The following is a 22,670-nucleotide window of genomic DNA, read 5'->3' on the forward strand; positions in this document are numbered from 1 at the left end:
CCCCAACCACCCCCCCCCCCCCCCCCCCCCCCTTTCGTCCCCCTTCTATCTCATTGTTGTTGGGAAAACTTGATATTTTGTAAAAATTGCTCAACTTCCTATGTAATTGTGGTAATATAGTTAGCTTATGTCAATTTTGGCTTATTTGATCACTATTAATTAAGTGTTTGATTAATTAACTTTTTGTAACAACTTATTGCATTAAAATGCTTAAATCCAAAAAGCTGCTAAGCAACTTTTTAGATCAACTTTTTGAGAAGTCATTTTGCATATAACCAGCTATAACTAATTTACCAAACATCTTTCTACAAGCAACTAATGCTATCAATTAATCAAACACACTAACACAATCAGCTAACAACAATTTACCAAACACTTCAATAACTTACATGAATATGTACAACAACTAACGAACATCTACATTTCTTGAAAGGGTCACACTTGTGTAAGACCGTCTCACGGATCCTTATTCGTGAGATGGGTCGGGTCGGGTCGAAGCACCATGCAAATGTCATACGTATATGTGCAAATGTCATACTTATATACTCAAATATAACACTAATCAAGAATACAATTTTTGTTACTTATAAGAGAAAAAGTAATACATTTTTCATAATAAGTAATGTTGACAAGTGTCCCTACTTATAAAGGCAAATGTAATACTTTTGCGGAAAAATGTAATACTTTTAAATTGAAATGTAAAAGTATTGTATTTTCTCTTAAAAGTATTACATTTACCGTAACAAAAATTTTATTCCTGATTAGTATTACATTTGAGCATATAAGTATGATATTTGTGCATATAAGTGTTACATTTGCATCTTGACCCAACCCGTCTCATGGTGAGACGGTCTCACACAAGTTTTTGCCTTCTTGAAATCCCATTGTTTAGTATTATTAATTAGAAAAAAAAAGAAAAAAGAAAAAACACGTATGTATTATCTAATGTAATAAAGACCGGAAATCTCATTCTTTTTAATGAAAGTGGTGCAAGGTGGAAAATCTTTATAATTCTATAATATGTAGGAGGATTAATAACTTGCTTTGACTTCATGGATAATGTCAAATTTGTTGGAATGGCTGATTGCAGAGGAAAAAATATATATACGGCCAAAGAGCTTGTGGTCTAGTGGCACCCGGTGTCTCAGTTTACACTCCACATGGATGATGGGAGTGGGTTCGAGTCTCAATGAAGGTAACTGTTGACTCTTTGTGTTTCAGTAGGTTGAGAAAGTAAACTCCACATGGATGATGGGAGTGGGTTCGAGTCTCAATAGGTTGAGAAAGTAAACTCCAAATGGATGATGGGAGTGGGTTCGAGTCTCAATGGAGGTAACTGTTGACTCTTTGTGTTTCAGTAGGTTGAGAAAGTAGCTATGAACAGATACTACATTGTAATAGAGTCAGTAGCACTCAAAAAAAAAAAAAGATATACAGAGTATAAAGCAATTTAAAAATTATTAAATTATAACTTTTCACCACCTTAGCTTTAAAAATCAACAAAAAGATCAAATTTGATAATTTCATGTAAGTTGAAGGACAAAGATTGAAAACTTTTATTTATTTAAATTAGTAAAAAATAAGATTCATTTTTTTTTTCAAAAAAAAAAAAAAGATTCATTTTTTATTTTTACTTTTATTTATTAATAAAAACCACCCATCAAAACTTAAAATTAAAATTCTCTTTGTTGCTTTTGTTTGCCCAAAATGATATAGCATGATTTTCGTACTAAAAGATCACACGTTTGATTTTTAACAACATAATCAATCGAGCTCGTCGCACATAGTCATTCTCCTATACATGTGGTTGTGTGGAAGGGTTAACTATTTGACTTGGTCAACTGTTAAAATAAGTGTTTTGAAAATAATTGTTTGCTTTAACTTAATTACTTATAATCTATTTGCTAACTAAACCATGTTGCTAATTACCAGGTATCCAAAATAACCTCAACACATGAAGAATTCTCTTCAGCATTCATATGCGCTACCAATGATAGATCTCCAGCAATCCACATTCTCATGTCTGATAAATTTATTCTTATCCCAAAACATCTTTATAAATCATTTCCTTGATCAATAGCATTTGATAAGGATGTACCCAACATTATCACTTTAGCATTTCTTTTATTGAAAAAGTATATAAAACTACATCAACATTACATCTTTGATAGATATCCTGTAATCTGACTCATTATCAACCATCATGCATGGTACTATGCAAAAACTAAACATATATGGGATATGACAATGACCATAGAGAAAACTGTTTCTTAATCCAAATGATGAGAATCCCACCTAATCAAGCTTCAAAAAGCTATTCATTAATCCAAAAGAACATCTCTCACTTCTACTCCATGCCAGGCTAAATATTAAAAAATTATAGAAGGATAACCTAAAACCCTAGCCAATCAAGCCTTCCAAATCACTATATTAACCCAATTCAAATTCAAATCAAACAAAGTTGAAATGAAAGCGACAGAGAAGAATTTGAAAAATCTAAAACGAAAAAGGACAAATTAATAAAACAGCAATATATATAATTGCTAAAATCAAACACAAATCGACATTCGCATTACCGGATAAAGCATAGGAACACATAATAAACAGTATATTGATAACAGAAAGAGAAAGGTTATAGAATGTAAATTGATCGAGAGGGAGAGAGGGGCTTAACGTACAGTTGAAGAGCTTCGAGGAACTTATCGTGTTCTTCTTCGGTCCAGCTCTCTCTGGACTTGGTTATGGTGTAGGGTTTTCGGACCCGCTTGCCCGATCCGTCGGTCGGGGTTGAACTGTTGATTGAATTCGCCATGACTGAGAGTTTGAAGAATTGGAGGTCACGGGTTGATAGTGTTTCTAATCTGTCCCCCAAATTGGTTTCATATGATTTGAGAATTGAAAGAGAGAGAGAGAGTGTGTGAGAGAGAGAGGCAAGTTGGTACGGCCTGGTTTTGCAAATCAGGTAATACGATGCCGATGAATTCGTAAGTCGTAACCGACTTTTCCCCGCCGATTTATTCCGTGGTCATTTGTCGTTGGACGGTTAGACGTTAGGTGAGGGAAAATTATATGCTGCCACGACTGCATAGTTTGTACAATACGCCATCAACTACCTAGCTAGTACCTGCTACTCCCATGATTTTATTTATTTACTTTTAAGGGAAAATGACACTTTTTCTCCATATGTTATGTGCTTATAGTATTTTTTCTCCCTGTGTTATTAAAGTGACAGTTTTTTTCTTCAGTTATTTTAAAAGTGGTAGTTTTCTCCGTTGTAATATTAAATTGACAGTTTTGCCCTTAAAAATAACCATTTCATTTATTTTTATTCTCCAACCAATTATTACTAATATGTATGGAAGATCACAGCTTGATACGAACCTAATCGAGCACTGTAGCAATTGAACTTAAATAGTATAGACGGTTAAGATTACGATTCAGAACCAAAAAAATAAAATAAAATAATTGTTGAATTTAGACTATTTTAAATTAGAAATAAAATTATAAAAATAAATAAATAAATAAGTTTTGATTGGCGGTTCAAAATCGAAATTGGAACCGAACCATACCGATTTATCAAAATAAGTGTTTGATCATTTTTACTATATATGACTGTGGTTAAGTTCCGGTTCACGGTTCAACAATTATTTAATTTTATTTTTCGGTTATGAATCGTAACCAAAACCGTTCATACTATTTCGGTATGATTGCTACAGTGTTTGGTTAGGTTTGAATCGAATCGTGATCATCCATACTTATAAGTAATAATTTGTTGGAGAAGAAAAATAAATGAAATAATTATGTTTTTAAGGGTAACAATGTCAATTTAACATTTCAGGGAGAAAAACTGCCACTTTAATAACACAGGGGGAAAAGTGCTATAAGCACATAACATAGGGGGAAAAAGTGCCTTATTTTAAGTAATTTTAAAATGCAATTTTATGATTTTAAGTAAAATATTATAATTTTAAATGTATAGTATCTTATTTGGAATGTACAAGTTCAAATTATATGAGTAATCAAACATTTCCAAATTACAAACTTTTTTGAGTCTCAGGCACAATCTAAAAAATGCAAAGATCAATGATTTTATTGTTGTCAATAAATTCAGCTATTCGATTCAAAACCAAAATAAATGGATTGACCAAAAAAAAATGTAGCGTCAATTATTATATATGATCCCTGGCAAGTATATCTAAAAAGTTAATTGAAAGTTAAAAAATAAAAAACATCTAAAAAATTAAAAGTTAAAATAATAACTTTTATTTTTGGTCTCTGACTATTATATATTAATCACATTTGGTCCTTAATTATTAATTTTTTTAATTAAGTTCATGACTATGTAATTTGTATCACATTTGGTAATGTCCAATTTTTGGGCTAACTATTGTCGAACGTGATCCTTCCAGAAGAAGCAAATGCAGTGCTCCTTCCGGAAAGAACACTTCCGGCAATAGTTGGCGGAGAAATTGGACGAAATGACCAAATGTGATTCAAATTATATAGTCATGCACTTAATTATACAATTTTAATAATCAAGGACTAACGTGATTCATATATTATAGTCAGTGGCCAAAAGGAAAATTTTTCTCAAGTTAAAAATTGAAAGTTGCCCGTTTTAACATAATTAATTGTTGTTAAAAGTAATCAGTAAAATTAGTTATTGGGTAAATTGGTAAACGTAAAAAGGATTAAAAAAAAAAAACAAACAAACACACATATAGGTAAATATAAGTATACAAATTGCAATTTAAGGTATCAAAATGAAATTATAGCATATTTGTGAGTTCATTCGAGTATAATTATGCAATATAAATGTAACAATTAACATATAAGTCAATTTGCTCACTAATGGCATCTTTTTCTAATTTTTCGATACACCGTAAATAAATATGAAACAACTATAAGAAATATGATAAGATCATACCAATATAATCCGTCATTTGTACCATCCAATATGCATATTTGTTTTGCCTTAAGTAAACATGCCGTAATTGATAACTCCAATTTCTAACTAACCCCTCAGAGATAACAGTAAGTATTGGCCTGCTTGGTTAATAGGAAAATATTTGATTGGCATAATATTTTTTCCTCAAATTTGAGGAAAAATAGATTTTACCTTGTTTGGTTGGTGAAAATTTATTCAAATGGAAAACGTTTTTTTTTTTCAAAATTGAGAAAATAAATTCAATTCCTTATTATCATTTGGCATTTTATTTTTTTACATTCGGAGAAAAGTTACAACACATATTATCTTCATATTTCTTTACTATGTAAAGGCCTTTGAGTCTTTATATATACTAATTATTCCCAACAATTCTATCAACCAAACAATGAAATTGATATTCAAATGCATAATTTCTTCTTCTTTTTTTCCAATAAAATTTGAATTCAATTATTTATCAATTCGTACTCACAAACCAAACAAACTGTAAATATAGATAAAATACCTTATGATTTTTTCAATTGCCATTATTAAATCACTATCAATTCTTACCTCTCTAAAGTTTTTATTTCAACTCAAAAAAAAAAAAAAAACTATGAAAAACTAGTAGACATTTTTTTTAATAGATATTTAAAGTATAGTTAATATCAGTTTGTTACTCTTCATTGAAATGACAGCTGGGAATAAAGAAAATTTAATAAAAGCTACATATTTTGCAATATAATTGGGGGAACATGAGAAACCTATGAATTGGGTACGATGAGCCTTGCTTTTGTTAGGTTACCAATTTTCAAATTCGATAAAATTTGAGTTATAGATTATGACAGATCTATGAGTCACGAGGCAGATGAGGGCATCACCGTAAAGTTACGTCATACGTGACACAGCCGCCGAGTTAGATTCGGAGGAAAAGAGGAATCATAAAAATGCAGTGGGGCACACGCGATTTAGCGTGAAGATACGTGCGTGTCTATCCGGTCCACTAGTTTTAACTTTTTAATTTTCGATGGTCCCATGATGTCCCGTACTCCTGTCGCATCCTCCTTGGCATACAGATAGCTATATGACAGTACATGAATTTTTAAATCTTACATTTTAAATTTTATTTTTAAATATGTAAAACACTGATAAATTAATTTTTTATATGATTTTAATATAAATGCCTATTTCAAGATATTATGCGCGAGAATAAAAATTAAGAGTAAAAAAGTGAGAATATATATAATATTTTTTTATATAAATTTCCCTAGGAAAGAATAAAAGAAAGTTTGAATCTCGCAGTGGTAACTTTTACTGTAGTTATTTATGAAAACTTTGTGTACTAGAGTAATTTTACTTAAATGGTGTTCGTCTCATAAAAAGTCAATAAAAATCAATTAATGGGGTTCTTAGTATAAGAATCAATTTTAAATTTTTTGATCTCAAAAAACTCTAAGAATTTTATTTTTTTGTGTGTAATTTAATATTTTTACCGTCTAACATAGTGATTAATATCTTCGGGTATGAAAATATAGTGGCTAATTCTATTGATGGCTTTATGTGGTGCACACCGACCGTCGGAGTACAATACCAACGGACGTCGGAGATTCAATGTTTTCGCATGTGGTGTAAAACAGGGGGCGCAATTACTCACCGTGGACTGTGGGAAACATGGTTTCCCAAAACTGGGAGGAATTGGGATGGTTCTCCAATAAGGGAAAAGAGCCTAACTGTTAGGCTTGATTGACTTTTCAACAATGAGAATGAGCCTAAGACTTAGGCTCATTCATAGTTATTAAAAAAAAATCAAAATACCAGAAAATACTGAAACATATGTTATATAATAATAGAATACTTTAGCAATTGGCTTGATTTTTTAAATTCACATGGCAAAAAATTTAGTTTTATTTTAGTTCAAAAAAACCATTGAAATGTTGGGATGAATAAAACAATAAATCCAATTTATATATCTAATAAATATAAATAGTTGGCGTTTAATTTTATGCAAATAATTTTTGAAGTGTTGGAGAGTTTGGAAGGGACCACTGCCTTCTTGTTTTGTTGGGGATGGAGACGGTAAAATTGGTTATCCAGAGCAGTTTTCTTCTTCTTTTGTTGAGGAGAGTGGGAGTCGGTATGGGGAGAGTGGGAGACGGCACCGGTTGTGAAAGGGAATATAACTTTGATTTAGTAATTAAGGTTCTGTATAATAAAGAGTAAATACGGTAGGAGGGGAGCATAAATACGGTAGGTGTATTTTACACCTACCGTATTTACTGTTTTTTATTTTTAAAAAAAATCAAAAATCGAATGAGCCTAAGGGTAAGGCTCATTCCAGAATGAATGAGCCTAACCCTTAGGCTCTTTTCCTGTTTTTGTCACCCTACCCAGCCCTTCATTATTGGTAGAACCATGTCTCCTATTTTCCTCACCGGCGAATGGACTCTAAAACGGGGAGCCCACCCTCTTTTCTGTTAAGGTGTCACTCTCCTAACACGTGTCATGGGTGCATCCACCCAACGTGCTGATTGGCTAGGCTGCCAAGCATGAAAAATATTTGGGCCAAGGTGGGTGGATAAAGCCTAAAATGGGATTTAGGAAGTCCAAAGTTAATGTAGCTTCTCGTTATGGAATAACAATTGCCACGTTGCTATGTGGACCTGGATCAAAATAATGTTGTTTGGTGTTTAAACTTTAATAGACTCCGTAGTTTTCCGTTTCATATGTTTCAACACAAATTTTAATTTATTCTATATACAGAATCATTATGCTTAATGTACAGAATAGTGTAACATGATGTATAGAAACGCATAACACGAGATACATACACATATTTTATATTTTACTTATTCTTAGATATGATTTATGTAAATAATTTATATCCTATAGGCACATAATTTCGTAATACAAGACATAAATTCGTAAAATAAGATACAAGTAATGTTTTTTTTTTTTTCGTAAAATGGCAAAATTGGAATGATTGTTTTATACAAAAAATAAAAAATAAAAAATAAATGTGAAGTATTACATTTATCTTTATTTCAAAACATTTGCATATAAGAGCATTCACAATAGAAGTGTTTGAGAGGTTTTTTTTTTTGGGTGATGCGGAGGGGAGAGCAGAGACGACAAGAGAATGTTGGAGAGCTCATGCAAGTGAAGATTTTTTGTTGGTCTCGCCAATAGACATGATTAATGATTTTTCCCCTCTTTTTATATTTCTCTCTCTCCCACTTTGTCAAAAACACCTAAAAAAAATTGACCATTGAAGATGCTCTAAACATTTTTATTGTAAGAAACATATACTTAATTAATAATATATGGTAATGGTCTACCTAACATTTTTACTTTAAAAACATTCATACCATGATGTTGTTATTCTATTTATGTTTGACAAGATTAAGCTTAACATGAGATATGACAATGAGAATGTTGGTAAGATAAAATCATTTACATCCACACACACACATAATTGCAGAGGAAACAAACATGCCATTTCAGCCTGGTGAATAAATGCCATTCTTGACAAGGATTTGCCTAATTTTTGTCACCAAATTGGTCCATGGGTACGATACTCACATTAAACAGGCTACAACTGTCTATAGCCTCTTTTGAAGACAAATGGTTCTTCTTGTGACATCTTTGAAGGATCTTTAAAATATCTTTCATGGATGGCCTGTTTAAAGGGGAACTCAAAGTACAAGCAAGGCCTAATTTGAAAACGGTGGTTGCCGCCTTCAAATGTTGTGGATCCTTGATCTCCTCATCGAGGGCATCTACAGCTGAGTTTCCTTTTCTTTGGTGTTTGTGTGCCCATTGTGCTAGGTTCATGTCCGCATTTACAGTCACGGCTTCTCTTCCCGTTGTCAATTCCAAGAGCACTACACCATAGCTGTAGACGTCGCTCTTCACATTCACTTTTCTTGTGCTGCCATATTCTACAATCCGATGCTATATCTGTGATTCTAGGAGTATAAAAAAATAGTGGGAATTGAAGTGAGGAAGATATAAAGAACATACCAGGGGCAATGTAACCAAAAGTTCCCACAACAGCAGAAACTGTTTCTGGATCTCCTTGACTCGCCAGCATCTTTGCTAGTCCGAAGTCTGCAATCTTGGCATTGAAGTCGGAGTCCACAAGTATGTTACTGGACTTGATATCTCGATGAACAATGGGTGGATTGCATCCGTGATGCATATAGCAAAGCCCTTGTGCAGCTCCAATAGCAATTTTTAGCCTTGTCTCCCACTGCAAGACTTGAGTAGTTAAGCGTCTCTTCTTTCCATGCAACCATTTATGAACACATTGTTTCTCCATGTATTCATACACAAGAACCTTAGTAGTCTTTCCTCTTACACAACATAACAACTTCACTATGTTGTTGTGCCTGATTCCCCCAAGGATCTTAACCTCTGCTAGGAATTGTTTCTCCATTAATCCCTGCCCTTGCTTTTGTTCATGCCATATACTTTTAACAGCAACTCTCTGGTCTTTCCTGGTTATAACTCTATATACTTTTCCAGACCCTCCATTTCCAATCAAATTTTCATCTTTCAAACCACCCAAAATATCCCATTTATTGAACTCCAACCTTTGAAATGAAATCATACTCCATTCTTCTCCATCACTTTCCACTCTCCTTTCCCCTCCACATCTCAACACCAGCAACAGAATTACTAATCCAATAACTACTGCAATTCCAGCACAAGGTATAATGATGTAATAATTTTTCTCTGATCCACCAGGCTTATAACTTGAATTTGAACTTGAATTTGATTCTAGGCCATACTCAGGATGAATGTAGTCAAAAAGGCCAGAGTTATTGGCAAAAAATTCTCTAGAATATGTGTCGAAAAGGTCTGAATGAGGTATCGTTCCAACAAGAAGGTTATTCGACAGATCAATGTACCCGAGTAATGTGAGGCTGGTTAATGTTTGCGGGATTGTGCCATTGAGCCGGTTGTGTGACAGATAAAGAAGTCGAGCATTCTTCAAGCCTCCAAGTTCTTGAGGGATTAGACCAGAGAGATGATTATGCCCCAGATTCAGAACTAAGAGATAGTACAAGGAGCCTAATTCCTTAGGGATATTGCCTTCCAACATATTGTATGAAAGGTCAAGGAAAACCATGGATCCATTGTGGGAAAATGATGGTTGGGAAATAATGTCCTTGTAGACTGTAAATCTGCAGGGTTGCCTAGCTGAAATTCTGTCGAGGCGATCCTCAGTAATCCCCCCGAATTCGAGCAAATTTCCTGTGGTGTGGCACTGCTCACTTGTATCGTTCCAAATGTACAGAAAATGCTTCACAGAAAGCAATGGCAATGCAATATTGCCAGATTGTTTGAACAGATATGGCGGAATAGGCCCGTTCAAGAAATTGGTGTTCAGATCCAACCATAACAAACTGCTGCAATTCCCCAACTCGGCTGGGATGTTCCCCGAGATGGAGTTGTTTCCCAGCTTCAGAATGGCGAGATTAGACAAACGCCCGAATGAAGCTGGAATAGCACCACTCAAGAAATTATTTGACAGCGAAATCCATTTCAGATTAGTGCAGTTGCTGAGGGTTTCAGGGATTGAGCCTGACAAGTCATTGAAATCAAGAATCAGAGTTTCCAAGTACTGCAAGTGCATTAGCTCCCCTGGGATTTCCCCCTCGAGCCGGTTCAACCAAATCATCAAATCCTTGAGCTTCAACAAGGACCCGAGACTAGATGGTATCTTACCATTAAGATAATTAAAGCTAAGATCAAGAGATTCCAATTGGGAACAGTTGCTTAGTCTCTCAGGTATTGGACCAGTAAACAGGTTGTTCTGAAGGTACAACACTTTCAAGGTGTTCTTAGGGTCTTTACACATCCCGGATGGAATCAAACCAGAAATGTTATTAGAACTCAAATCTAAGGTCTCTAAGTTTACCAAGCTAGAAAATGACTGAGATAAGCCACCAACAAAATTATTGAATGATAAAACCAGTGTCTTCAAGCTAGTCATATTCAGTAAGGTTTCAACAGGCAACTCACCAGAGAATTTATTGTTGGAGAGATCGAGGAAACCGAGGTTGGAGCACGAAGAAAGCGAGGCACCAATATTACCACTAAACTTGTTGGATGATAAATCAAGATGTTTTAAACTAGAGCAGTCTCGAAACGAAGGAAAATTTCCAGAAAAATTGTTGGCAGAAAGGTCCAAATATGACAAAACTTTGAAACTCATCAATTCTGGAATATTATTTCCACTGAGACTGGTGTTCTTCAACACCAGACTCTCCAAGTTTTCAAGACCGAGCAAGTAAGAAGAAACCAGGCCGAAATCTACGCTGAGCATAGTGTTTGTGAGATCTACAGAAGAGACCCTTGATCCCTTGCATGTAACACCAGTGAAACTACAGGGGCTTGTGGAGGATACCCAGTTTTGAAATGGTTTTTGGTTAAAAATCCTATCTTTGAACAATAAAAGTTGCTTTGAGTCCCTGGAAAGCCCATTGAGAGAAGCTAGTGAACATGGAGGAGGAAAGAAGAAGATAAGCAACACAAATGGAAGAAGAAAACCAGTTCGCCATTGCAAATAGAAATGGAGAAAAGAAACATTGTAGGAAATACTATTGTTCTTAGCCTTCATCTCAATCTTTCAATGATCCTAGTTTTAGACTAAGTAAAATAGGCCTTTTTGTGGTTAAAGACTGAAATTGGCAAGCAGAAAAGGAATATGAAGAGGCAGCATTTTCAAAGTATATATTAAGCTGAGGATGAAACCAAACATGAGTTTTAATATATAATATGATCCATGTATTATACTACATATATAAATTAAGATGTAATATCATACTAAAAGAAGCTGACTTGGTCTATTGCTTAATGTGATCAGCAAAGTTGAAGTCAATGATATCTGAATTAATTTTAGGATATCCTAAACAAATCAACTCTGCTAGCAGATATCAAAACAAAATTTCAATTTGGGTGTAAAATATATATGGACCAAGCAGATGAGTATCTTAAAAAACAAACATGCAGGCAATCCTTAGTCCTTTACATCATATCTGAACAAAACCCTTCAGAGACAACAACTCAAGATCAAGAAAATCACTGGGGGGCAGCGTAAAAAATATGTTGTGCCCTGAAATATTGTTGTACTTAAAAATGGTAGCTCTAATTTGAAGGATAATAAGTGCTGCGAGTCACTAAAGAGCCCATTGACAGGTACCTTGTGCTTAGATGACATGTAGTGACTCTCCCATATAGGAGGTTATGAGATCAAGCCCCAGTGAAGGCGTTGTTAACTCTTTGTGCTACAACAAGTTGAAAAAGTATGTATGAACAGATACTACAATGTAATAAAGTCAGTAGAACTAAAAAAAAAAAAGTGCTGCGAATCCCTGAAGAGCCCATTGCAGGGAGCTGGTGAAGATGGAAGAAGAAAAATGTAGATTGAGTGCAGTTGGAAATAGAGATGAAAGCATTATATTGTAGGAAAAAGTAGTCATCTTTGATGTTGCATGCCCATTGTGCCAGGCTAATGTCCTCATTTGGAGTCACAGCTTCTCTCTAATTGCCAATTCTAAGAGCACTACATCAAAGTTGTGATACCTGTTCTTTGCCTTTACCCATTTTGATGAATTCCATTTCCAAAGGTTAGATTATCAATTTGATAATGCCATTCATCTATTATTTACTTCTATTTTCTAATTTCTCTATCTTTTTTATTTTCTATTCTTAACTTTTTCTCTATTAGATTTCTTGTTTCCATATTTTTTTCTATATAATTTCTTCTTTTATTCTTAATATTCTATTCAAATTACTTATTTCTTGTTGTAACCCATCAGTTTCCTCACGATATTCTCTTATGTAATTATTCTTTTGCAGTATTTTAACCAGTGATCTTTTTCTACTATTATCTCTAAACTTATTCTTCAGCTATTATATTGATCAATATCTGTTATATCTTAATATTAATATCTTAATAGCTCAAACTATCTTTAATTTCTTCCTGATATGTTTTTTTAGGTTTGGGTTGGGTTATAGAGATAAAGAAATATTTAGCTGAGAGCCACGAGAGATACAAAGAAATTTATTTAGATTGCTTATTATGATGATTTTTTACAAGTTACATAGAGACTCCTTATATAGATAACCTCGAGGGTAAAGACTATAGTAGACTACATTACTTTATTTTATTTTTACATAGATTTTTTTAAAGAAATACAATACCTTGTGTGCCATAAATCATATTGCTTTATCTTCTTCTCTTTTTCTTCCCGCTGTCCTTGTTAATAAGCTTGAATTGTCAACCGAGATACCTTCTTCTTACAAGTTGCCAAGTGTCCTTTTAATTCCTTCCAGCATATTTCTTACTTTGTCTTGTAGATCAATTTGATTGAGTTCTCATTGTAATACAATCTTGTAATAATTTCTGTTATTTGAACTTTTAGGGCTGCTTTGATAATAATTTCTGTTATCTGATTGTCATCCATCATATTGCTTCCAGCTGACTTCTGACATCTTCAAGGATTATCTTCACATTTCCTATTCTTCTCGCTTTCTTCCAGCTCTTCAGTTTCCAATTTCTTCTTTCATCATATGGTATATCAGATAATAATATTGGGCTTACTGTAGTAAAGACTACATTGGGCCTGCTAATACATTGGGCTTACTGTAGTAAGACTACATTGGGCCTGATAATACAGATAATAATAATGGGCTTACTGTAGTAAAACTACATTGGGCCTGTTAATACAGATAATAATATTGGGCTTACTGTAGTAAAGACTACATTGGGCCTGCTAATACAGATAATAATTTTGGGCTTACTGTAGTAAGACTACATTGGGCCTGATAATATCTTTGCATTCCCATGCATTGGTGTGATCTTTTTGATCAGCAATTTTTGAATTCCCATCTAGTGGTGTGGCATTCGCCATGATAATTACATTTCAAGAGTTCACATGGTGGCTTTAGAGTGGATTAATATTTTCTTTTCTTTGAATTTAATTCAACTTTTGTACTTATTATTGGACTTCCCTTTGCCAATGAATTGTATTTTTCTACAGTCTTTTTATCATGAGTATGCTTTAAATTTATTATTCTTTCATACATTTCTTGTAGAGTTGTAATATCACTTGTTGAATATTGTGTATTATAATATAATGTTATAATTTCTTCTGTTTCTCCTCCTCCTTTATCTTGTGCTATAATATTTGCTTTTTTAGTTTTTATCATATCTTTAATTTTAGATTTTAATGCTACTATTCCACGTGCTCTTTTTTCACATAGCCATTCATGAAATTGTTCACTTTTGCATGGTATTTTCATGTTTAGACTAGTATTATCTCCTGGTATTTCAGTATTTTTTCCTACTATAAACATTTGGCAAATTATTATAGGTTTTCCAACTAAATCTGTACTAGCATCAAATACTTGGATTCCATATATGCCCTTTCCAAAAGATTCCATCATTGTGACTATACTTTCTATAATTATACGAGGTAATCTACTAATATTATTAAGAGTTTCATCTACTATAATTGAATATATAAATCCATATGTAAATAATCTTAATACTATATCAGGATCAGCATTTACGTTACAGATAAATCTAGGATATTTTGTTTCTTTTCTACTCCTTAATATTGTATTATTAGTTTTATAACCATAAAATTTATTAATAATTTCATATACTTCTCCTAAATTTTTTGAATGTTTTACCTTATCAGCCATACTAGTGGATGTTTCAGGGGAAATTGTAAGTTTGGGAAAAGGATTTATAGGCATGGATTCATTGGGTGTTTTCAATTTTTTCATCATCTTATATTCTTCTAAGGTTCTTTCTAATCTTTCTATTTTTTTCGTATTTTCATTAACAATATCTATTATTCTTTTATTATTTTCTTTTAATTCTTCAATAGTCTTAGTTATATATTGCTCCATCTTATCAATTGTTGCCATGCTGGCATATCCTTCTTCTAATATTTGTTTTCCATTTTCTTTACCTTTTATAATTATATTAACTTTTGATTGTGTTGTTGTTGATGGTTGTAGGTCCCACCATGATGAACTCCGATTTCTTCGGCTTCCTTCTGCTTGTAGGTGTTTACAAGCTCGTTCCATTTTTTTCCGATCGATCTGCAATTGGTATTCCAATATTGTTTATTATTTTTTAAACTCAGATTTGCTTTCAAAATCTATATGAGTTTTCGAAGAAATCTACTATTTCTAATTAGATATCAAATCTAATCCTATTTTGCTTTCAATAAGGTAAGGTGAGAGTATAAACAAAATTCTCTCTAAGTTTAATAGAATTCTCAAATCGTTTTATGTTTATTAGTCTCTTTAAAGATAAGAGCTTATCTTAGACTAGGCGACTAGCAACACAAACCTTCCATACTTCTATCGTGAAAATCTCATAAAGAAAGCTTAGAAACTCATAATTTTTGATAAGTCGTAAATTTATTTCCAAACTTCAAATTTTGATGATGATACAACAAAGACATCCATTTATAGGGATAAAGAATGGTTCACGAAAAAACTACAACTATTACACAGTACTATTACATGTGACCGACAAAATAAGGTGGCCTTACTGACTACTTTAAATAAAGCTGACTTTTCTGAGAGGAGAACACAACAAAATTTACACTACTTTAAACAAAGCTAAGGTGGTCTTATTGACTACTTTAAATAAAGTAGTCTCTTAATTTCAGAGATAAAGATTTTCTTTTTGGAGTGATAAGGCACAACAAAATTTACAAGATAATGTTGACACTCTATGTTAGAACCTAATCTTATTCTTAGAGATATAGATTTTGTTTTGGAGTGATAAAGCTTAACTTTGATTCATAAATCTTTTTCATTTTCAGGACTCTAGCCCTACTTTTCTTTCATGCTTATCCATTCTCTAGAGAATTGAGTGTCCATAATTAAATGCCCAAGTGATGTGGCATCGGATGAAGAATCAATCATGAAACATCTCTGGAGAATGGATAAACATAAAAAAAAATAGCCGTGCTAGAGTCCAAAACAATGGAAAGAAAAAAGGTTCATGAATCAAAGCTAAACCTTTTTACTTCAAAAGAAGTTGAAGTACTAACACAAGGTGTTAGGTTGTTTCCATTAGTTAATTTTGCACAAGTTTTAATGAATTTTTTGACACGGTGAATAAGAGAGGGTGAATTGGTACCCCTGCAAATGAGGGTGTTTTGCAGTATTTGGTGTGTCCCCTGCCTGAAAAAGGACTGCCCCTCATATTTTGTTTTTCTTTTCAGCTTCATATTTTGTTTTTGTTTTCTCCTCCACCTCATTTTCTCTTTTCTAATCACACTTACAAAAACTCCTCAAAAATCACACCAAAATTTTAACTATAGAGGAAGGCCTTAGTGTTATCGTTAAATTTTCAGTCAGAGTCAACTTTATTTAAAGTAGTTTTTTTTTTTAAATAAACTTTTAAAAAGTTATTTTATTTGAAATAGTCAGACAATCATTTCAAAAAAAAAAATAGTCAGACAATCTTATCACTCCCTCTGTCTTATTTTATCTGTCCTACTTACTATTTATTGCTCAAATCAACTCTTTGTTCTTTGTTTTTTTTTTTGTCATTTTTTACTTGTTTTTAAATTTGATTTTTTGTGTTTAGTACTTTTAATGTGGTTTCTAAATATATAAATTTTTTATATTAATACTAAGTGTAATATTATGAAAAATTAAATTAAAAATAAATTCAGTCAAGTTTCATAAAATGAGACGGAGGGAGTAATTATTATACTAACGATCTACAACTGTAACGTTTCAAAAAAAGGAGACTTTTGTAGTATCACCTTACCTTGTTATAAATAGAGAGAGGTGGATTATATTCTGGTAAAAACAGAATCTAAGTAAAAAAGTGAAGAGTAAGGACTAATTATTTGATTTATCAATGAAGGTGGCTAAAAAAATATGAGCGAAAAAGTAAATATTCTATCTGATCATATTTTGATTCGATCTACATATATATAGAGAAGGTTTAGAAATCCAGATGAGAGCATGCAGTATGAATCGTATTTAAGATTCCTAAAATATGATATGATATGAAATTGCAAATAATTATTGATGTTTAGAAGATGAGATGAAGAGCATATGAATATACCTGAAGTGGTTTCCAGATTGTTCGTTAGGTATGATGATGAGTGATTGAAGGGGAAGGCTTCGAAGCCTGGATTTTTGTATGATATTTAAGTGTGAAGACTTTGAATCCCTCCCTCCTGAATATCATATTCGATCTAAATCTACTGGAAGAACCCAAGTTCATGTTGAAGGAGTTTCTCTTTCAAAGATTTTTCTAACTCAAATAATGTTTGTGCCTTTGTGCGTGGGATATTAATCAATTAAACTTTAAACTGATATCTTTATAGCAGTTGGATTGTGTTTTCTCCCATCCACGCGTCACATTATGATTGTGAGTTGTGACACTACAACAGATATAACCCAACTTAGTAGAGGCCTACTTTTTTCTTCAATAATTGTTGCTTCTTCCTCATCTTATATATACTCGCGGGTCACGCGCGATACTCGTTATGCAATACACAATAGAGATTCAAACAAACAATTTGTATGCGCAAATATTAATAGAGGTTTTTCAACTTTCGTGACATTTACATTTTTGCTCATTAACTTTTAAATAAAAAATCAACCATTGAAGTGTCTTTTTTTGGTATGCATGTATGGTCCTTGCGTTACAATTGCCTTCAAATGTCATTTTCTCAAGAACAATTTGATCATTTCTTAACGGATCTCTTAAATATAATGTTGGTTTAGCAGAATGATTGAGAAACCCTATTTTCTACGAACGACTTTGTTGTTCACTTTCATTATGTTGTTCTTTAATGGCGAATGGAGAAGACAATACATCAACAGTCATTTTGGTGGAGTAATACAAGGATATCTCATTTTAGACAATCGGTATAGATGAGAGCGTGTCAACGGTATGAGAATGAGACGTATATTACGACCTCTTGGACAAATAGAAATCCGGGAAGGAGGTTTTGGCAATGTTTGGATGTATCGGTAAGTACAAAGTTGTAGTTGACTTTATGTGCTTTAAAATTGTTGTTGATATTTTTTTTTGTTTCTTTTGTTTTGGGGTATGAATGATTGTGAATTTTTTTGAGTGGGTAGATCCTCGCATGTGCGCAAGGGCAAGGATTATAATCCCAGGACTACTGAAGAGGATAAACCGAGACGAAGAAGAAATTCGAATGCTAAACCAAATATATTTTAAAATATTTTAAATATAAGGTCTAAAAATTACTCAAAATTAAACTTATTGTTAGTTTTATAACATTAATCTAAAAAAATAAATTTGAAAAAATAAGTGTTAGTAAACAAGTTTTCTAAACAGAAAATTGATAATGGAAAACAGAGAATGAAAACTGAAAAATTAGAAAACATATAATATAAAACAATTCTCTGTTAGTAAACATGGCATAGATTTTCCTTTGTTTGATTGGATGGAAAATATCCAACTCGGTATTTTGTTTTCCATGGAAACAAGGAGGACAATTATGCCCTCACCAACTTTTTTCAATTTTCGTTATTATTATTGTTGTTTTTTTTTTTTTGAAGAAATTATTGTTGTTATTACTGTGTATGGGTATATTTGTCTTTATACTCATTATTCCTTATAATTTCAAATCTAACCAAACAATGAAATTTATATTCCCAGTAATTTTTTTCCACCAACCAAACAATGAAATCCATTTTCCTGAAATTTATTTTCTATGAAATTTCAATTTCTCTTCAAATATATTTCAGCTAACCAAACGGGCTGTAAGTTTTTTTATGGCTATTCAAAAATTTATTGTGTACTGTGTACATACTCCGTATATAATAAAGTTGAAAGGGATATGTCCTTTTTTTAGCCTTATTTTTCAACGGTAGTTATTACTTCATCACGCTTTATTATGTACATAATAAAGTTGAAAGGGACATGTCATTTTCTTAGCCTTATTTTTGAAAGTAATTTTAAATGAAGTTTTAAATTATACTCTCATTTTTTTTATTTTCTATGACATGGTATGTTTTTATTTAATTTAGTAAAGACAATCAAATTTGAACACAAATCAAAATAAAAATTAGGAGTGATTTTGAGAGTAAATTAAGTAATTTTATAGTTCGTATCTCTCAAGGGTAGTTATCACACTTCATCACCCTTTAGTCTCCTTCAGAGCCCAAATGTCAAAAGTTACGGCTGATGTGGACTTCCAATTGCTTTAATTTGCCAAAAGTTACAGCTGGCGATCTAGATTAATCCCAGTTGCTTTAATTTTCTCACCAGTTTTCATTATCAAAATGTCGCAAATGTTTTCTTTCTTTACCAGAAAAACCAGTGTGAAAATCTATGGACAAAAGAATCCAAAGTAAACGAATCGGTTCCCGATAAGTGTTGGAATTTTTTTTTAGTTAAGATGGTAATTTTGGGTGACTATTTTATTGTATTAATATATGTACAATTTATTTTTTATTTGAGTCGAGTTAAAGTGAATTTACACTATTTGTTGTCTATAGTTATGATAAAAGCATTAATGTGCTTGTTTTTCTTTTTTGTTTTAGTTCGTCGAACTTTAGGTTTGTGTGCTCAAACACTAAAGTTGTAATTCGTTTTTATCGAGATTGACAATACAACACTATTAGCACCATCGGGAGATAGCAAACATGTTTTAAAGAAAATGTAAGTATCAAATGACTCGAATTTATTCTCCTTCATCTTCTTTCTTGTGTTGGGTTAAAACCTTAGGTTTATAAAACCCTTTTTCATTTTATTTATTTTATATAAATAATTTCTTCGTTACGTACCAAGTTTTTGGGATTAATTTTCTCAAACTAAATTCCTTTTTGCTAGTTTTGTTGATTAAATTAACTTCCATATTTGTGTGTGTATGGTGTATTAACTTATTCACCACCAATAAGTACATCATCATAATAAACTATAGACGTACAAGAACGATAAATAAATAAAGAATTATAGGCAACCGAACAAATAAACCAATTGAAAGCAAAGAATAGGCCAATCACCTTATACTCAGACCGAGCCTCAATAAAGTGCTCCATATAAACATCTTCATACAAAATTCCAATTAAAAATGCATTATTAACATCAATTTGGTGCAAACACCAAACCTTGGGATAAAGCAATATAAAAAATATGTCGAATATGTCGAATGGTTACTGATTTGATCGATGGAATTTCAAAATAATCACATCCAGATTCTTGTAAAAAAACATTTTGTCACTAAACAAGTTTTAAACAGATCAATAAAACCATTTATATTGAAGAAATGATTGAAAAAAAAATTAAAAATGATCTCATTGAAAGAATATGCTTGAAATTGAATCATGTGCTCCATCCAACTAAAAGCCTAAACTGATAATTGAACTGCACATTTATGTTTATATTATATTTATGCTCACACCATACCTAGCTAACAAAAGATGAATACTTATATTTTATTCATCGCAAATACATAAATATTTATAGTTAAATATACTAATAGAGAAATGTAAAAATGGTTCCAATGAACAAATAAAAGTTATGCAAATAAATACAAATAAGTATAAAGTCTAGCTTGAAAAGTTTATTTCTTAAGACACACATATTGAAAGGAACATGCCTCCTTTCTTAGCCTTATTCTTTAAAAGATCTATATTCCTTAACACACATACGCATATCGACACACATATATTGAAAGGAACATGCCTCCTTTCTTAACTTTATTTTTTAAAAGATCTATTCCTTAACACACATACATTCATAAAAAAAACACACAAACATACATTCATACACACATAGTATATAATAAAGTTGAAAGGGACATGCCCTTTCTTTGCCTTATTTTTCAAGGCTAGCTATCACTTCATCGCCCTTTAGTCTCCTTCAGTGTCCAAATGTCAAAAGTTACGGCTGATGTGGACTTCCAATTATCAAAATGTAGCAAATGTTATCTTCTTTCTTTCAGGCACATCTCCTCTTTTTTTTTTTTTTGATAAGTCAAAAGAAGTGTGTCTTGGATCCAAATACTGAGCTGACTTGCCTTTGTAATTGTTTGCAGTGTAAATTTACCAGCCGGAGTCTAGAATGTTCAAGAAAAAAAATTGTGATACAATTTTTTTTCCTTTTCCATACAAAATCTGTGGCAATAGTTTGTATGGTTCTTGAAATTTAATAGTGTTTGGTCCAATATTTTTGGACTGTGAGAAGTCTGAATATCCATCATCTATGCCTTGGAAGGAGGCATCTATCAGATGGAGTGAAGGAATGTTCTGTTCAAAGTTTGGGTAAAGTGAAATTTTAATTGGGTTTTCAAAGTAAAAAGTGTCAAATGTTGTCTTTGAAAGTTTTGGGTTTTCTAAAAGTATACTCCTTAACCCTTTGAAGAAGTTTGAGGAGCTTCAAATTTGTCAGTAAATGTAGTAAATGGTCTAATAAGATCAGACCATCCAGTTCTTCTAAATTCCCCTTTTGAATAGAGGAAAAAGTCAAGAAGATGTTTAAAAAAGTGTACTGTGTGAATTTCCAATTCAGTTTAAAAAAGTTCATGTAGAAAATATGTTTTTATAAATTTTAATCCTTCCTGAAATTTCCTGAGAAAGCATATAGTTATCAGGAAAGGTGATTTTTTCCCCGCATTTTTTAATTGCGGATTCGAAGGCCTCTTCAATTTTGTAGAATCCTTCATATTCGGGCCGTTCATATCCCGGAAGTGATTCAATTTCTTCCAGTGTTAAGTATACTCCCGGCCAAGGGCCAGTATAAAGTACATAACAAGTGAAGGGTTGTTTCCCCCAAGAAAGGTAGTGTACAAGAGCATGGATGAATGCTGCTTTTTTACGTTTTACCTGGGGAAGACTGGGCAAATTCCATAAATTGTCGATAAGACATTGTTGCTCTTCTATGAGATTATCTCTCAGAGAAGTTCTGAAGTGGTGTTCTTCAGAAAATGTTTTTAATTCTGTTTTGCCAAACCTGAATGTTTTGGCCATAATTGAGATGTTTCGAAGTTTCTGCAAAAGTTAAAAACATATTTATTATTCACATAATAACCAAAAAAAACATCATGTTATCATTTCATCCTTTTGCTATATATAAGAAAAAATTCATGTAAAACTATGCGCGCATGTTTTGTATTTATAACTCCTAGTGACACCAAGTGATTCTTTCAACTGAAAAGTCATCAATTCGAATTCTTAGATGGGCTGTCATGAGTTCAACTCACCCAGGTAAGAGCATTATTAATTCTTTGTACTTTAATAGATTAAGAAAATAATTATAAATAAATATTACATTATAAAAGAGTTAATAATAACAAAAAAAAATTATGAAACTGCAAATAATTAAGAGCATATGAATACCTGAAGTGGAAGGCTTTCAAGTATGAAGTTTTGAATGATAGTTAAGTTCGAAGACTTTAAATCCCTCCCACCACGTAGTCCCAGGTTGATATCATATTCGGTCTAAATTAACTGGAAACAAAGGTTTTTTTTTTTTTTTTTTTTTTTTTTTTTGGGCAACTGAAACAAAGGAATTTCTATTTCAAACTCAAAGCATTTTTTTTTTGGGAACTCAAACTATGGTTGTGGCTTTGTGGGGGTATTAATTAAACTGATGAAATATTTATAGGAGTTAGGTTGTGCTTTCTCTCATCCACGCGTCATATTATGATGGGAGTTTTACTATGCATACTCTCAAATTATACTTTTATACATTTACCCTTAAAGTGAT

General features: G+C 32.2%; 3 protein-coding genes and 1 long non-coding RNA gene across 4 annotated transcripts in view; all 4 read right to left on the minus strand.

The window, feature by feature from the left end:
• Positions 1-2,940, minus strand: part of LOC116015652 (protein REVEILLE 8-like) — a 10,734-nt gene extending 7,794 nt beyond the window's left edge. Inside the window, exon 1 of the mRNA XM_031255790.1 lies at positions 2,679-2,940. Within this exon, the coding sequence (XP_031111650.1) occupies positions 2,679-2,812 (134 nt within the window). The 5' untranslated portion in view covers positions 2,813-2,940. The remainder of the gene's footprint in view (positions 1-2,678) is intronic.
• Positions 2,941-8,303: 5,363 nt separating this feature from the next.
• On the minus strand, positions 8,304-11,369 carry LOC116017164 (systemin receptor SR160-like). Its single transcript, XM_031257693.1, has 2 exons — positions 8,945-11,369; positions 8,304-8,862 (listed from the first exon to the last, which is right to left on the minus strand). The coding sequence occupies exons 1-2, from the start codon at positions 11,253-11,255 to the stop codon at positions 8,462-8,464; spliced, it is 2,712 nt and encodes a 903-aa protein (XP_031113553.1). The 5' UTR covers positions 11,256-11,369; the 3' UTR covers positions 8,304-8,461.
• A 1,613-nt stretch (positions 11,370-12,982) lies between these two features.
• LOC116016550 lies at positions 12,983-17,284 on the minus strand. The gene is made up of 2 exons (XM_031256871.1): positions 17,043-17,284; positions 12,983-15,046 (listed from the first exon to the last, which is right to left on the minus strand). The coding sequence occupies exon 2, from the start codon at positions 15,029-15,031 to the stop codon at positions 13,889-13,891; it is 1,143 nt and encodes a 380-aa protein (XP_031112731.1). The 5' UTR covers positions 15,032-15,046; positions 17,043-17,284; the 3' UTR covers positions 12,983-13,888.
• A 3,216-nt stretch (positions 17,285-20,500) lies between these two features.
• LOC116017323 lies at positions 20,501-22,670 on the minus strand. Its single transcript, XR_004097877.1, has 2 exons — positions 22,301-22,670; positions 20,501-21,952 (listed from the first exon to the last, which is right to left on the minus strand). It is a non-coding gene; the product is annotated as an uncharacterized LOC116017323 (long non-coding RNA).

This window comes from Ipomoea triloba, chromosome 4 (assembly GCF_003576645.1).
Source record: "Ipomoea triloba cultivar NCNSP0323 chromosome 4, ASM357664v1".
Lineage (NCBI taxonomy): Eukaryota > Viridiplantae > Streptophyta > Magnoliopsida > Solanales > Convolvulaceae > Ipomoea > Ipomoea triloba.